The sequence below is a fragment of the Pseudorasbora parva genome, chromosome 10, assembly GCF_024679245.1.
Source record: "Pseudorasbora parva isolate DD20220531a chromosome 10, ASM2467924v1, whole genome shotgun sequence".
Lineage (NCBI taxonomy): Eukaryota > Metazoa > Chordata > Actinopteri > Cypriniformes > Gobionidae > Pseudorasbora > Pseudorasbora parva.
Window position 1 is genome coordinate 33,883,612 of NC_090181.1, and position 16,206 is coordinate 33,899,817.

The window sequence follows — 16,206 nt, forward strand, 5'->3', positions numbered from 1 at the left end:
AGAGAGAAAATAAAGGCAGTGTTCTCTTACAATCCAGATATTTCTTTTAATAAATCCAGCCTACAAATCCTTATTGTGGGAGAACTTTAAATAGCCTAACATTTCTTATTTAATGTGAAAAATCACTATATGAAAATAAATTTACAGCAACTTACATTTACAGCAAACTGACATTTAAATAATTAACAGAAATATTTTAATGGCTTTTATTTTGACAGCTTTATTTTGAAAGTAAAACGTGTGACCCGGAAATAGTCTATAACTTTCTTTCCTTCGTTGAAGACATGTTGTAAAGCCATATGAGTAAAACAAAAACACGTTTTATTTTCGTGGTGATTTACTCGAAATAGGAAAAATGAATCGAAAAGATGATTATGATTCATATGAAATTGAAGAGCCAAGTGACGAGGAAGGAGCCGCAAGCAGGTAACTTAACGTTACATAACAGAAAACGTTCATTTAAATGTCTGCGATGAACTCATATCTGCACACCTGTAAACAAACATGTGAAAATCTTCAACTTGATTATATAAGTGCATTGGTATTAGTATATGTGGTTATTTAATCGTGTGGATATTTCCTTTGAGTCTGTATTACGTGTTTTTAACGGTTTTTAATCGAGATCAGATTGAGAGACGGATCAGTTTCAGTTTTTCTACTGGTTTCTCTCAGTTCTGAGGATGAGCTGGATATTCTCCTCAACGGGACCCCGGAGCAGAAGAAGAAGCTGATCAGAGAGTATCTGACGGGGGAGAGCGAGTCCTCCAGTGGAGATGAGTTTGAGAAGGAGATGGAGGCAGAGCTCAGCAGCACCATGAAGAGCCTGGAGGGCAGCTGGACAGCGTCTTCAACTCAAGGTGTCACACACACACACATGCTTTTTGTTCTTTAAATATTACAATCCCAACAGTAAATGACCTCAAATCATTTTAATGTAATATTTAAGTTGCAGGTCAAACATCTGGGACCAGTGACAGCACTTCCACAGCAAACAAACAACAGTATGACAGCATTTACTTCGACTCAGACTCAGATGACGAAGACACAGCCGGTGATTATTTAAAACTTTTTTTTGTGTGCCTATTATATACAAGAATAACCATTGTTAATATTTTTTTCAGATCACTAATTACAAAAGAGATGTTTTATTCCACTGTTTTTCCAAAAATGGGCGCTAAAAACTTACTACTAGATTTTTATAAATATAGATTCATGAAAGTTGCTCCAAGTTTGTGATTAAAAAAAAAAATGTATTTCAATCCTTAATCCTCTAAATTACTTGTAGTTCATATTGTTGAATCTCCTTAGATTAAATTTCATATAATATGCTTAATTTCTTTAATCTATCTTTCTATCTATCTATCTATCTATCTATCTATCTATCTATCTATCTATCTATCTATCTATCTATCTATCTATCTATCTATCTAATCATGTTATTTAACCCCCTTTTCTGGTACAACAAAATGTAAGCTTCTGAATAAGGCTGCCAGCTGTGTCATGCAAAAACGTGACTTAAAATAAGAGGTTAAATAATAATGACATGGCTGTGTTACAAAAAAATCCTATAACTTAAAAGTATTACATTATATATTGACATCATCACTTTTAAAGGGGTACTTCAGCGCTGGGAAGATGAATCTGTATTTAAACTGGGTAATTAATGTAGTAGAAATGTGAAAATATTTTTGAATTTGGTGCCTTCTAGACTGAGAAAAGACTCTTTTTGTCTCATGAGATGAAAAACAACAATTCCCAGAATACATTGCTTCGCTCCCCTGTGAGGCTACTCCCAAACACACCGCTAATGGATTATTGGATCACTTTCCCACCGCGTTCATCTTCACAAAATCAGTTCAGTTGGAGAAAAGACAATACAATTAAAAACTGATCATCTCTGTAAATAAAGAAAACGCCTCTGCACGATCATTCGAATGTACTCCAGGGTTTCTACTGATACAAAGCCATTTACTAATTGCTGAAGTAACCCTTTGATAGATGCATATATAAATATATATATATTTTTTTTTTGTTGAAAATCTTGCATTTGTAAATTATAACAGTCTCCGAGGGTTGAATCATTTTCTCATTCAATTTATGCTGCTTGGATCTATTGTGTTTGTGTTTAACTATGATAATGCCTGTTTGTTATTCAAAGAGATTTAACAATTGTTAATATGGAAACTGGTCTCCTGTATCAGGCAGCTCTCACGGTCTGAGGAGGAAGCAGCGCTCCGTACTCACAAATGATGAGCTGTTATACGACCCAGATGAGGATGATCGGGACCAGGCTTGGGTGGATGCAAAAAGAAAATCGTGAGTTCTACTCGCTAAAAAATGTGATGCATTGTTGTGATGTTCAAAGCTTATTTGCATTGTTGATACAGATATCAGAGACGGTTACCCCCGTCAGCTAACAGAAAAAACAAAAGCCAGGCTCTTCCAAGCAGTGACGCCATCCTCAACTGTCCCGCTTGTATGACCACTCTGTGCCTGGACTGTCAGAGGTATGGCCAATTTGATTTCATATCGCATTGTGAGCATGTGTGAAGATTTCATATTATTATCTATCACAGAAGAATCAATACAATACTTTTCAACCTGCAGGCATGAGAAATATCGGACACAGTACAGAGCGATGTTTGTGATGAACTGCACTGTAAACAAAGAGGAAGTGCTGCGCTATCAAACCACCAATAAGAGAAAGCAGAAGCGGCACAGGAAGAAAGCTCGTCAGGAGTCCACGTCCGCCCCAGCAGAGGCGGAAATGGAGTCAGATGCCGGTCTGACTGATGCACGTTTGGCAGGAATGGATGAAGAAGAGACATATCACCCGGTCAAGTGCACAGAATGCTCCACTGAAGTGGCTGTGTATGATAAAGATGAGGTCTACCATTTCTTTAACATCCTAGCAAGTTACTGCTAAGGACATTTACTGGACTGGATATCCCAAATCACAAAACTTGTTTGGTTTGATGTTGTGCATCACCAGGCAACTTCACTGTAAAGTGATAATGAGAATGGTATAAAAGGTTTTTGCCGGAAAAGAATGTGGTTAGGCGTGATTTTTATTTATAGGGTTTTTATTTGATTAATATTTTGTAAAATGTAAATCTTCATGTAAATTGCATTTCATATTTCCATAAGTTGTTATTTTACTCCCTTGTATTGTATTTTTATATACATTTGAGGGCCTGGAATGATTCAAATTAAACAGATGTGAAACATGACTGGAACATGTTTTTAATTTGTTTACACTGCTGAAGAAGCATTTAGGTAAGCCTTCAAATATTTTTCTCTTTATTATATGTAAAATTTAATTTGGTTACATTTTATTTTAAGGTGAGAGTTACATTGTACTGAGTAATATTAATTACTACATGTACGTATTATAGCGTTACTGTTAGGGCTTGGTTTAAGGTAATAGCAACACTTTATTTTACAGTGTCCTTTTTATATGTTACATGGTTACACTGTAAAGTAAACTGTTGCTATCACCTTAAACCAAACCCTAACAGTAATGCTAGTGTATCTACCATAGCAATAACGGTAAATTAGGCATAATTACATGCAATTAACCCTTAACCAAACCACAATCCTACAATAACCCTATAGTAAATGTGTTGTCAATCAATATTACACTATAAAAATACACTTTAACATGACACCTTAAAATAGTGTTACAAAGGTTAGTTACTTATGCATCATTTACTGTTATTAGTAAGTACATATAGTGGCATGTAACTACTTCAACTTAAAATAAAATGTTATCTTTGTGCCTATATTAAAAATTATTTTCACTGGTGCTCGTTATGTCGCTCTTTTATGTACGTGTGTGGACTTTTATTCTGTTACTCTGTAGTAGTCAGACTTTTTTCAGTACACGACTTTTATTTTGTAAGGATTTTGGACCGGAAGGGAGCGGTGGGACCAACACAAGCCGAGTGAAAACATGGCGTTAGGAGATGCCTGGAAACAATTATCGTGGTTTTATTACCAATATTTGCTTGTAACTGCTCTGTATATGTTGGAGCCTTGGGAGAGAACTGTCTTCAGTATCCTTTCTTCATAAAAAACAGAGTTTTGTATGTGTAAGGGACAATATTTGAGAAGACTTACCTCCACGCGAGGTAACTTTACGTTATATCAGGTTGTTTCCTACTATTCAAGTGTCGTGTACTTGCTTGTGTCGTGCGATTAACTAACACATTGAGGTAAAGACCTAGTTTTAATATACGTTATTATAATTTGTTAATGTATTTTCATTACGTATCAACATTGTCTACAATTAAACCAATAGCCTACATTTAAATGTACTTTTCATACATTTGCTTATACTGAAATATAACTTTCAAGATAATGTAATCTTAATAATCTGTTGCATAGTAAACTAAATACATTTACGAGTAGCAGACTAACGATAACCTAGAAGAAGTTGTGAATTGACTCAGTCATGTAACGTTAACGTACTACTTATGGGTGTGACGTTTAAAATTTAAATAACCGACATAACATGACCCGATTTTCAGGTCTCTCATTAGAAAATGACTTTGGGAATATGTGAGCTTAAGTTTCACTTGCTACACCCTTTCAGTAATGACTCGAGAAACTTGTTGTCGCGTGAGGAATATCAGCTGACACTTTTCGGGGGTGTTCTAGTGTTTTTAGTGTTATGTTTGCAGATTGCTAATATTCATTAGCTAAATATTCATTACATTTTATAGTATCTGTCAAAAGTTTGGAAACATTACTATTTTTAATGTTTTTGAAAGAAGTCTCATGCTCATCAAGCCTGCATTTATTTGAAGAAGAAAAAAAATACAGGGGGCGAAACATTTAAATATTACAATTTATAATTATGGTTTTCTGTTTTATTTATACTTTAAAATATAATTTATTTATGTAATGCAAAGCTGAATTCTCAGCATATTTCGTCCAGTTTCAATGTCACATGATCCTTCAGAAATCATTCTGATATGATGATTTATCATCAATGTTAGAAACGGTTGTGCTACTTAATATTCATCCATTGATTAATAAAAAGTTAAACAGAATATAAATATTTTCTAACAATATAAATGTTTACTATTTATCAATTTAACAGACTTGCTGACTAAAAGTATTAATTTCTTTCAACAAAAAAATGGACTTCAGTGTATATTGTTACATAATATATATTAAATAAATGTTTTTTTTAAACTTTTATTTGATCAATGAATTAAAAAGTATCAAAGGTTTAAAAAGAAGAATGCATATATAAAGCAACACAAATGTTTACAACATTGATTAGTATCAAATTATCATATTAGAATGATTTCTGAAGGATCATGTGACACTGAAGACTGGGTAATTATGCTGAACGTTTTCCTCAGAAATAAATTATATTTTAAAGTATATTAAAATAGAAAACCATTATAATCAATTTTAATATTTCACATTATTACTGTTTTTCTCTTTTTGTAATATCAGCAATGTTATACACAATTCTTATTAAAATATTGTTACAAAAATGTGAAATAATAGGTTTAATAATAATGACATGGCTGTGTTACAAAAAAAAAAAAAACATTAAAAAAACATTAAATTTTTTTAATGTATTTGAATTTAGAGCCAGTAAATAAAAGCTTAACATACTTGTCAAAAGTTTGAAAACATTTAAAGGTGCAGTGTGTAGTATTTATGAGCATCTATTGACATAAATCCAATATAATATGCATAACTATGTTTTTAGGGTTGTATAAAGACCGTACAAAAATAATAGTAATAGATTTTATTTATAACGCATTTTCATTCCGAAGTATCTCAAAGTGCTACAATGGAAAGTGGAAAATAGTATTTATTTTGTAAAAATATAGAAAAATAAAAACAATCAACACAAAATAGCCTTTCGTAACAGAAAAGTCTTCAGTTCAGCTTTAAACTGGTCCAGGCTCTGTACTGCTCTCAGCTCACTGGGAAGGTGGTTCCAAAGCCCCATGATACAAAGCCTGGTGATGGGGACTTGAAGAAGCAGGTGGCCTGAAGATCTGAGGGTGCAGGTGGAGGATTTCAGAGTGATGAGTTCCTGTAGATATGGAGGTGCATGTCCGGTGATGCATTTATGTGTGAGCAGGAGGATTTTGTAGTCAATCCGGGATGAAACAGGGAGCCAGTGCAGTAAGTGTAGAATGGGAGTTATGTGATCATATTTACAGACTCTCATAAGGAATCTGGCAGAGCTGTTCTGGATGTATTGTAGTTTTTGGATTTTTCTGCCAGATATCCCACTGAAGAGTCTGTTGCAGTAGTCCAGCCTGGTGGAGACAAAGGCATGGACAAGTTTCTCAGCATCTAGAAGGGGATGAAGTTTGGAGATGTTTTGAAGTTGATGGAAGGAGGTTTTAAAAATGTGTTTAATTTGGTCATTGAAGGTCAGCTGGGGGTCAAACTGAACCCCTAGGTTTGTGACTGAGGAGGGGAAAGGGATGACCTGGCTGTCAAAGATGAGCTGGGATAATGGAGAGGAGTGGATCTGATGAGGGGTGCCAACCAGTAGCACCTCAGTTTTACTGGAGTTCAGCTGGAGGAAGTTACTTCCCATCCATACCTTTATCTCTTCAAGACAAGTTGTGAGTCATGGCAGAGCTGTGGAGGGGCTCGGGGCAGTTTTGATATATAGTTGCGTCATCAGCATAACAATGAAAATAGAGTCCATGTCTGCTGATGACAGGACCGAGGGGAAGCATGTAGAGGATGAATAAGATTGGGCCGAGAACTGACCCCTGCGGAACACCACATGTAACAGGGAGCAGCCTGGACTCACATTCTCCCAATATAACATGCTCAGTCCTGTCAGAAAGGTAGGACTGAAACCACTGCAGTGCTGCTCCAGATAGTCCAACTATGTTGTGAAGGCAGTCCAGGAGGATGGTATGGTCCACGGTGTCAAATGCTGCTGCTGGTCGAGGAGAATGAGCAGTGATGGTGATCCTTAATCAGCTGTCATTAGAAGGTCATTTGTCACACTAAGCAGAGCTGTTTCAGTGCTGTGGGCCAAGCAAACGCCTGATTGAAAAATCTCAAATAGGTTGTTGTGAGATGGTAGTGGAGCTGAGAGGCGGCTTCCTTCTCTAGAACCTTTGACAGGAAGGTGAGGTTGAGGATCGGCCTGTAATTTGCCAAGACCTCCGGGTCTAGGGTTGGTTTCTTAAGTATTGGACGGATGACAGCAGCTTTAAGGGTAAGAGGGACGAAACCAGTTTTGAGAGACTTAATGAACATATGTTACATATTTTTTATTACCTTAGAATTAGCCATTTTTATCTACATACCACAGGTCCCCTTACAATGAAATCATCATTTTGCGCTGCCATGTTTCTACAGTAGCGATTAACAGACAAACTTCTCTACAGAGCACTAGCTAATCTCTGCGGCCTCAGACGACATCTTTGTCATGTGTCGGCTAACGTAGCTTCAAAAGTGAGGAGTGAGCAATCTCGCCGCTATATGTAGTTAAAATTTACATAGTGCACCTTAAAGGACAACTCCGGTGAGAAATGAACCTAGGAGTAATTAACACATGGTTACCGAGTAGATCATTCTCTGGAATGCGTCTCCATGAAAATCAAACGTAAAGAGTTTTATCTCTAAAAACAGATTAGCTGATAACGCTTGTCTATGGGGCACAGAGTAAGTGAAATTAAATCGCTAGTTAATACCACTAACAAGGCTCAAAATAGCCTCACACTAACACGGTAGCATAATGATGCATGCAAACCGAAGCAGTGAGAATAGTTAAATAAGAAGATACTTTATAAAGACAGTCCAGTACGTGTATATGGACAGCAGCCATCTTGGAAAATAACATCTTATTCATCAAGTGATGAACTGTGCCTTGGAATCTCATATGGTCTGTTGTTTCCGGAATAAAGCACTGAACGCAAAAGAGAAAATAAGTAAATAAATAAAAAAATTCATGTCATTATATTTCACAAACTTAATTCCTATCGACCAGCTCACTTAGCAGAGTGTTCATGGCTTGACTCGTCAAGACCAAGATGGTTGCTCTCCATATACGCGTAATGTACTGTCTTTATAAAGTATCTTCTTATTAAACTGTTTGTACACTTACAAAGTTCTCACTGCTTCGGTTTGCATGTAGGGACCCTCATTATGCTACCGTGTTAGTGTGAGGCTATTTTTAGCCTTGTTAGTGGTATTAACCAGCAATTTAATTTCACTTACTCTGTGCCCCATAGACAAGCGTTATCAGCTAATCTGTTTTTAGAGATAAACTCTTTACATTTGCTTTTCATTAAAACGCATTCCAGGGAACGATCTACTCAGAAACCATCTGTTAATTACACCTAGGTTCATTTCTCACCGAAGTTTTCCTTTAAATGCTTGAGGTTTTGTAAACTATTGAAATTGTGCCTGTGTGTATTTAGAAAGCTAAATTGGTTATACAAAAAAACTAATAACATTTTGTAAGCATTCAAAGCGATTTTTTTCTTTGCTCCGTTTTAAAGCTAAACATAACCTCTAATCTAGTATGTGTACTGTAAAGTTGCTCATGGGGGAAATAGTGCTGCCAAACATCTGTTAACAAAGGTAATGTCAATCATGTTTTCCTTAATAAGAATATCAGATTCTCTCCTGATCACAGTGGCAGCAATGGCCGTGTACACTGGTTATGTGTTCATGCCCCAGCACATAATGGCCATATTACACTATTTTGAAGTGGTCCAGTGACGTCATCTCCCGTAATCATCAGGATGCTCACGACCTGGCCCTGGTGGAACTGTTCACCACGATGTGATGATGTCTGTGATTACTTCAAACTAGGACACTGGAGACCAACACTGAGGAGTGTCATGAAGGCATGTCTAATTGTGTCATTTTGTGTGTGTAACCTCATATCAGAGCACAGTCTGCAACTGAAAAAGCGCACACTGCCCTGTCTATAAATGTACCCTTTTATATATATATAGTGTCATTTTTGTTTTTTTTAAATAATGTATTTGTTTTGTTTCATGACAGCTGTTTGTTCAGATGAGAACTATTTTTTCATATAAATGTGTATATTTAATTGTATACATATTCGTAAAGTTTTATAGAGATTTATTTCGGCTTACCTATGGTTTGCCATGACCGATGAATTATTGATACTATTGCCACCGGAAATCTATTTTTATCAGACCTTTGTCATCAATCATTACCTGCACTGATGCATGATGTCATTGTTGACACTTCACAACTGATTGCTTAAGTTAGGTAATAAACCAGAGGGGGGGTGGGGGCTACGCTTAAATAAACCCTTTCTTTAAAATGTTATTTTCTTTCTGTAATCTAAAGTTTTGATGCCTTTGATTGTAAATTTGTATGTATTTGATCTGTAGGTAAATATATATATATATATATATATATATATATATATATATATATATATATATATATATATATATATATATATATATATTAGATATGAAATGCAACACATAGAAATTGTATTAAAATATTGAATCTTTAAGAATGACATTATTTATTTTAACCGTTCCTGACTTACCAGCTGATCAACATAGTTTTGTGATAAAGATTTAACCCACATCCAGTGATAATGTTTGTTCCAGTTGTACTTTCATTTTTTTAAAACTAAAATATTTCTAAAATTAAAAACTTAAAGCTACACTTTGTGATATTTTCCCCAATCTAACGGTGAAAAGGTATATCACAATCCAGTGAATAATAGTTTCTGTTCCTCTCAATTCCGATTTCGTTTTAACTCCTACAGTGGCCGATTTAGTCCCAAGATTAATATGGCTTCCAGTTCTACCTCGTTCATGACTGCCATCGAGTGTTAAAACGTGAAAAATGAAGCTTGAATTTACGGGTATGTCCCTCTTTGGCTAATGTACTTTCAAGATGGAGGGGCAACATGGCGACCGGCATTCAAACCCCTCACCCGTATGGAATTTCAATAGCATATTATAATCTTATGAAAATACTTTAGTACTTGAAAGAAGTAAATATACATTAATGAACAGATATATTTTTTGAAAGAACTAAGTGTTTTTAGCTAAGAAATAAACTAAAAAAGTTACACAATGTAGCTTTAAAAAAGTTTTTAAAAAATATATCCCCATTCTCTTTTATGCAAATGTTTTAAATGCACTGCCTGGCCAATCACTGTTTAGAATTAAATAGGCAAACGCTTAAGAGTCTATAATTTGATCATTATGAGCAGTGATTATTACGTTTCTAGCATGTTATGTTTGGCAACGGTTCTTACCTTAATTTATGGAGTTTGTAGCTTTTAATTTCTTACTAGGAAGACACATTATTGCCATATTCCAGAATTACAATATCAAGATTCATCCGGCTCAAACTGTCCAGACCTTACATTTATTGAAAGTTGTGATGTTATTTCCATCAAGAGGTGCATCATTTTTTGGTCAAGATCTTGTTTTGACAACGCAAGAATCGAGCACTCGGTAAAGTCTCCTCCAACACATCCCAAAGATTTCCACGAATTCAAGATCTGGGGCCGTATGTATAAAGCCGCTCAGAGTAAAAATTTGTGAGATTAAAATCTGTCAACATTCTAAGAATTATGTAATTTTACTCTTATTCTTAGACACAAAAATAAGTGTGATTCATAAAGGGTCTCGGCTAAATTATTTAAGAGAGCTGGAGAGGTTAACCTAGTTAAGACTAACAAGATGGCAGGGAATAGGAGTTTAGATTTTTTAATCTAAAACACTTAAGTAAGACCTTGTAAGACATTTAATAACTTCTCCCACTCTACTAATAAATGATTTAATTGCAGAAATAAAAGTCTTAATTTAATATTTTGGCGACAGGAAAAATGCAGCAGAGCACTGGGGATGACGTGGACCAGCTATGGGTCAGCACTTAAATAGCACCAATGTGGCAATGACGACCACACCAAACATACAGCAGAGGCCAAAAGTGATGTGTGGAGGGTTTCTTTTTTTAAAGAACCTACAAGTTTGCTTAAACCAGCAAAATATGAGGACAATATTTGTATACTTGTAAATTTTAAAATATGAAGGAAGAACAATACAGTAAACAGTGACGGTATTTATCTGACAAAATAATTTGGCAAAAAAAAGGCAAACAATAAAAATCAATGTGTTGACTGCAACTTAATCAGTTATTAATATTTCTTGAGTCCTCTCTTGTTTTTGCATGTGCTCATCATTTCTTTGTATGACAGCCTGGAAAAGTATGTCAATACAATTTGGCATGATTCATTGTGCCATCACAAATAAAACAATTGATTCCAAGCACAACTATGCAACATTCTTACAAAATCTTTAAAGTCCTCTTGAAATCAAAATCGATCTTATCTACTTTGTTAGCACATGTTACAGGTCTTAGGGTGAACAATTAATCTGTGCAAGTTAATACACAAAAAAAATGTGTTTGCTATGGTAATCTTTAATCAAAATCTGGTCTGGAAACGGCCTTCCTTCGCAGCTGAAGTCAGTTTGACGGCTTGCGTTTTAAAATGCGTAACCCCTCCTCTCCAACCGTTCATCTGCTGCGAGCGAGAGATGGAGAGGAGGAGCACTGAGGTAAAACCCTGCCCTCTGTTCAATATTCCGTTTCACTTGGAAATACGTCACAACACTGAAGAAAACTTGCTTGCTAACACATTTTGAATAATATTTGAATTAAGGGATAAAGATCACTTGGCCACTACTGCACGGCAGTTCATTGACTTCACAACTAACATTCAAACCATACGGCGAAAGCAATACATTTTTGTGGGGATTTGGGGCTTCCCTAGAGTTGTTGGGACTGTTGATGGATCTTATGTTCACATCCCACATCATGAGTACCATTTCATGATCATACACAATGCAAAACAATTACATAAAATGACTGGTGTCATGCTGCTGTGACTTCACCCTTGCAGCCTCACTATTGGCTGATTCAGTGGTTGAGGGCGGCCATTTTGTGTTGAGATCATTGTAACCCTTGCCACCTCAGTCAGCACTCAAGAACCAGTCTTAGACTTTATGGAAAGTTGCTTTCAGTTTCTTTTAAAGTCCTGATTGTTACAAACATTTTTTTGACAATATTCTTAAGAGCATTTCTGGGAAGTTTTATACATACTTGACTCATTTGCCAATTCAAAGCGACTACCTCTTCTTTAGGCCGGCAGTGTATATTTGTTATTGATATTTGAGCTGGAACAGTATGATCCGATGTGTGCATATCCTGTGACAACGTGTCTCAGCACGTCAAACCACATGTCAAATGTATCAGTTGTTTAGAGTAGATATGGATATCTGGGTTAAAAACTTTAGTTAACCTATAATACACACGTTTCTCTCAAATACTGTTTTGTTATTCTCTCTCTATAGTTGATCTATAAATATTGATTTTTGCCACACATGTAGGTGGAACTGAAGATATGGATGAATCAGTTTAGTTTACGGTCAGCTTTCACAGCAACCAATGATATCATGTCCAGCTCTGAGATTCATATCACTTGCATGAGCTCAAAATGAAAATAGCAGCTGGTTACACTTTAAACTACAGGATGAGGGTGTTCTCACGTACGCCGCCATGGGTCGTCTGGAGTTTGCACTCTAGCAATGTCCTGACAGAAGTGAAATCTAAAAAGCTTGATTGGGCAAGCTAGCGATTCAGCTGTTTAGCAAATGTTGGCACAAACTCATCCAGACCAACAGATATTTCACTAAAGGGATGAATAAAGTATTCATCATCATCATATTGCACTTTAACCTCTCAATGATCACAAACCAGGAAACACGTTGTTTGTTGAACCCAGAAAACCATCAGGTGCAGGCTTTGTGTTTGACCTGAAAACACACCATGAACATGTAGTAACGATTTTACCTAATGTATCCCAATGAAAAGCTGACATGAACTGATTAATTTTGTAAAATTTTATATATTCGTTTATGCCACAACATCATATCTATTGTGCAACATGTCAACTCTGACATTTCTTGCTGCAGAAACCAAAGTTAGCAAATAGATGTCATTTGGGTCAGTACGGACGCCACGTCTGTGATATGGCTTTAATTATTTCCGTGCTATTTTTAGCAAACCAACGTGCATTCTATGGTGTTTCAAGCCATTTCAGAGACACAGCAAAATATTTAACCCCTTGAGCATTACATAGAGGACTATGAAAAAAAGGACTAACATTACTTTAAATGGAAGTGGCGATTGACTTTTAATTAGCATACAAATATCAGCTGGCATGTGATGATACATGTGCATTTGAAGATGAATGACTGGCAAAGACTTTTGAAAAAATTCCCATTTAAATCTGCAAATACATGTGCTGGTCATATAATTAGAGTATCATCAACAAGTTGATTTATTTCACTAATTCCATTCAAAAAGTGAAACTTGTATATTATATTAATTCATTACACACAGAATGGTCTATTTCAAATGTTTATTTCTTTTCATTTTGATGATAATAACTGACAACTAAGGAAAATCACAAATTCAGTATCTCAGAAAATTAGAATGTTGTGAAAAGCTTCAGTATTGAAGACGCCTGATGCCACACTCTAATCAGCTAATTAACTCAAAACACCTGCAGAGGCCTTTAAATGGCCTCTCAGTCTAGTTCTGTCAATATCATCCAACTGCGGCCAAAATTGGCGTTATCGTGCTGGTGGGGGTTACCGTTTTCGCAGACTGGAACGCCCCCTTCTTCTTCTTTGCCTCTTCTGCTGAACTGCCAGCTATCAACATCAGGATTAATATGTTCAACATTCGCTAGTTAGTTACACGCCACTTTCTAAAGCCAAGTGGCGTATCTGTGCGCTATCTGCGTGTATGTCTACACTGTGTGATTCCGGATGAATCTATTCTACACCTAAACGACCCATCATCCCTGTATGTGATTCTGCATGTCTGTCTACGCCGAAACGAACCATTATGTGTGTGTGTTTGTGTGTGTGTGTTTCCCCACAATGTAAACGGATTTATAAACGTACTGAATTATGTTTTTTCGAAAATTTAAAAACGCAGAATGTGTCTTGTGATGGGTAGGTTTAGAGATCAGGGTTGGGTGTAGGCAATTGTTATTGTGATTGACATGGCCAAATTAAATGTTTAGAAGCGGTTGCAGGGCATTTCCGCTGAACTGAGAAACTCATCATGATTGGTCGATGAGACGCTACCAGGAACGCCCAATAGACGTTACATGACGGGAACGCCCAGGCCGCAGCTGGACCCTTCTCAGTTCTGTAGGCTCCACAATCACCGGGAAGACTGCTGACTTGACAGTTGTCCAAAAGACAGCCACTGACACCTTGCACTAAGGAGGGCAAGACACAAAAGGTTATTGCAAAAGAGGCTGGCTGTTCACAGATCTCTGTGTCTAAGCACATTAATAGAGAGGCAAAGGGAAGGTAAAGATGTGGTAGAAATCACATGGAAATGGTACAAGCAGTAGGGTAACCACACCCTGGAGAGGATTGTGAAACAAAACCCATTCAAAAATGTGGGGGAGATTCACAAAGAGTGGACTGCAGCTGGAGTCAGTGCTTCAAGAACCACTACGCACAGTCACCCAAGACATGGGTTTCAGCTGTCACATTCCTTGTGTCAAGCCACTCTTGAACAACAGACAGCGTCAGCGTCAGACACTAATGGAATTAGGGAAATAAATCAACTTTTGATGATCACTCATTTGATGATATTCTAATTATATGACCAGCACCTGTATACCGTATACATTATAGCCAAAATTGGGAGCCCCCTCTAAATCATTGAATTCAGGTGTTTCGACCACTTCCATGGCCAGAGGTGTATAAAATCAAGCACCTAGGCATGCAGACGCTCTACAAACATTTGTGAAAGAATGGGTCACTCTCAGGAGCTCAGGAATTTAAGTGTGGTACCGTTTAATAACACAATAAGCTGTCAATAGCTACAGACCTCCAAACTTTGTGTGGCCTTCAGATTAGCTCAAGAACAGTGCGCAGAGAGCTTCATGGAATGGGTTTTCATGGCCGAGCAGCCTGCATCCAAGCCTTACATCAACAAATGCAGTGCAAAGCTTTGGATGCAGTGGTATAAAGCACGCCGCCACTGGACTCTAGAGCAGTGGAGACATGTTCTCTGGAAGGATGAATCACGCTACCTTTGGGATGAATTAGACCGTAGACTGCGAGCCAGGCCTTCTCGTCCAACATCAGTGCCTGACCTTACAAATGTGCTTCTAGAAGAATGGTCAAAAATTCCCATAAACACACTCCTAAACCTTGTGGAAAGCCTTCCCAGAAGAATGGAAGCTGTTAAAGCTGCACAGGGTGGACCAACTCCATATTAAACCCTATAGATTAAGAATGGGAAGACATTAAAGGGGTGGTAAAACACATTCTTTCGAAGGCTTGATTGTGTTTGTGAGGTACACTGTAACATGTGCTCATGCTTCGTTATTAAAAAAATCTTTACTTCGTATACTTAGTTTTGCATTATTTTTCATATATTTTATATTTATTCTACACTGCTCTGTCCCTTCTTGTAAAATGGTCTGATGGTTTCCGGGTTCTATATGGCCTGACAAGCCAGACCCACATCAAGATGTTTGGTCTGGGAACTCACCATTGACGGGGTTCAATCTGAGGGGCGGGATAAACGTTTGTCTTTCAGACTCCCTATGCACGCGATAGGATAGCGCTACAACCAACCAGAGCAACGTGAAGCCGAGCTAGTTGACAGATTAAACTTTCGCTGTATCCGGTCGGCTAAACTTCGAACACATCTTCCCTTTTTAAGAATGACTTCAGTGCCGTTCTTTGTTCTTTTCTCAGAGAAAAGCTTAACTCCAAGTCTTCCAGAGTCCCGGTCAAAGCTGATTCGAAAGTCCGTTGTTCGCCAGCTTCTGTGTTTACTAGCACTCAAGCGCAACTCTGCCGTCATTAAGCTCCGCCCACCGACTCTATACACGATGTGATTGGCCCGACCAGAGTTTGTTTTTTATCGCTCAGACGTGTATAGAGAGTTGCTAGACGAAACTCACGGCAGATTAGATTTGCTGTCGCTAGGATGAATCTAGATTTCTAGGCTAGGTTCTATATGCAATGGGCTCAGATTTGTTAACTGGCCCAGTGTGTTGTCATTCGCAAACCACCTAGTGCACCGGTAGTCTGTAAAAAAAGGGTCTTGTGATCACTACTGAATGGCACCTTTTGTATTTTTAGG

The 16,206-nt window shown here is 37.0% G+C and overlaps 2 protein-coding genes across 2 annotated transcripts; both read left to right on the plus strand.

The window, feature by feature from the left end:
• The first annotated feature begins 237 nt into the window (after positions 1 to 237).
• eapp (e2f-associated phosphoprotein) lies at positions 238 to 3,230 on the plus strand. Its single transcript, XM_067455953.1, has 6 exons — positions 238 to 426; positions 673 to 857; positions 947 to 1,051; positions 2,202 to 2,316; positions 2,388 to 2,507; positions 2,608 to 3,230. Exons 1-6 carry the CDS (start codon positions 356 to 358, stop codon positions 2,924 to 2,926), a joined length of 915 nt encoding a protein of 304 aa, XP_067312054.1. The 5' UTR covers positions 238 to 355; the 3' UTR covers positions 2,927 to 3,230.
• A 665-nt stretch (positions 3,231 to 3,895) lies between these two features.
• sptssa (serine palmitoyltransferase, small subunit A) lies at positions 3,896 to 9,359 on the plus strand. Its single transcript, XM_067455954.1, has 2 exons — positions 3,896 to 4,055; positions 8,627 to 9,359. Exons 1-2 carry the CDS (start codon positions 3,953 to 3,955, stop codon positions 8,728 to 8,730), a joined length of 207 nt encoding a protein of 68 aa, XP_067312055.1. The 5' UTR covers positions 3,896 to 3,952; the 3' UTR covers positions 8,731 to 9,359.
• Positions 9,360 to 16,206: the final 6,847 nt, after the last annotated feature.

What these genes read in the sequence shown, in the direction of transcription:
- eapp (XM_067455953.1), top strand. Translation starts at nt 356, where the DNA reads ATGAATCGAAAAGATGATTATGATTCATATGAAATTGAAGAGCCAAGT. An exon ending in GTGGATGCAAAAAGAAAATC is followed by an intron (nt 2,317 to 2,387) that starts GTGAGTTCTACT and finishes TTGTTGATACAG; the next exon opens with ATATCAGAGACGGTTACCCC. An exon ending in CTGTGCCTGGACTGTCAGAG is followed by an intron (nt 2,508 to 2,607) that starts GTATGGCCAATT and finishes TTCAACCTGCAG; the next exon opens with GCATGAGAAATATCGGACAC.
- sptssa (XM_067455954.1), top strand. Translation starts at nt 3,953, where the DNA reads ATGGCGTTAGGAGATGCCTGGAAACAATTATCGTGGTTTTATTACCAA. An exon ending in TTGGGAGAGAACTGTCTTCA is followed by an intron (nt 4,056 to 8,626) that starts GTATCCTTTCTT and finishes TAAGAATATCAG; the next exon opens with ATTCTCTCCTGATCACAGTG.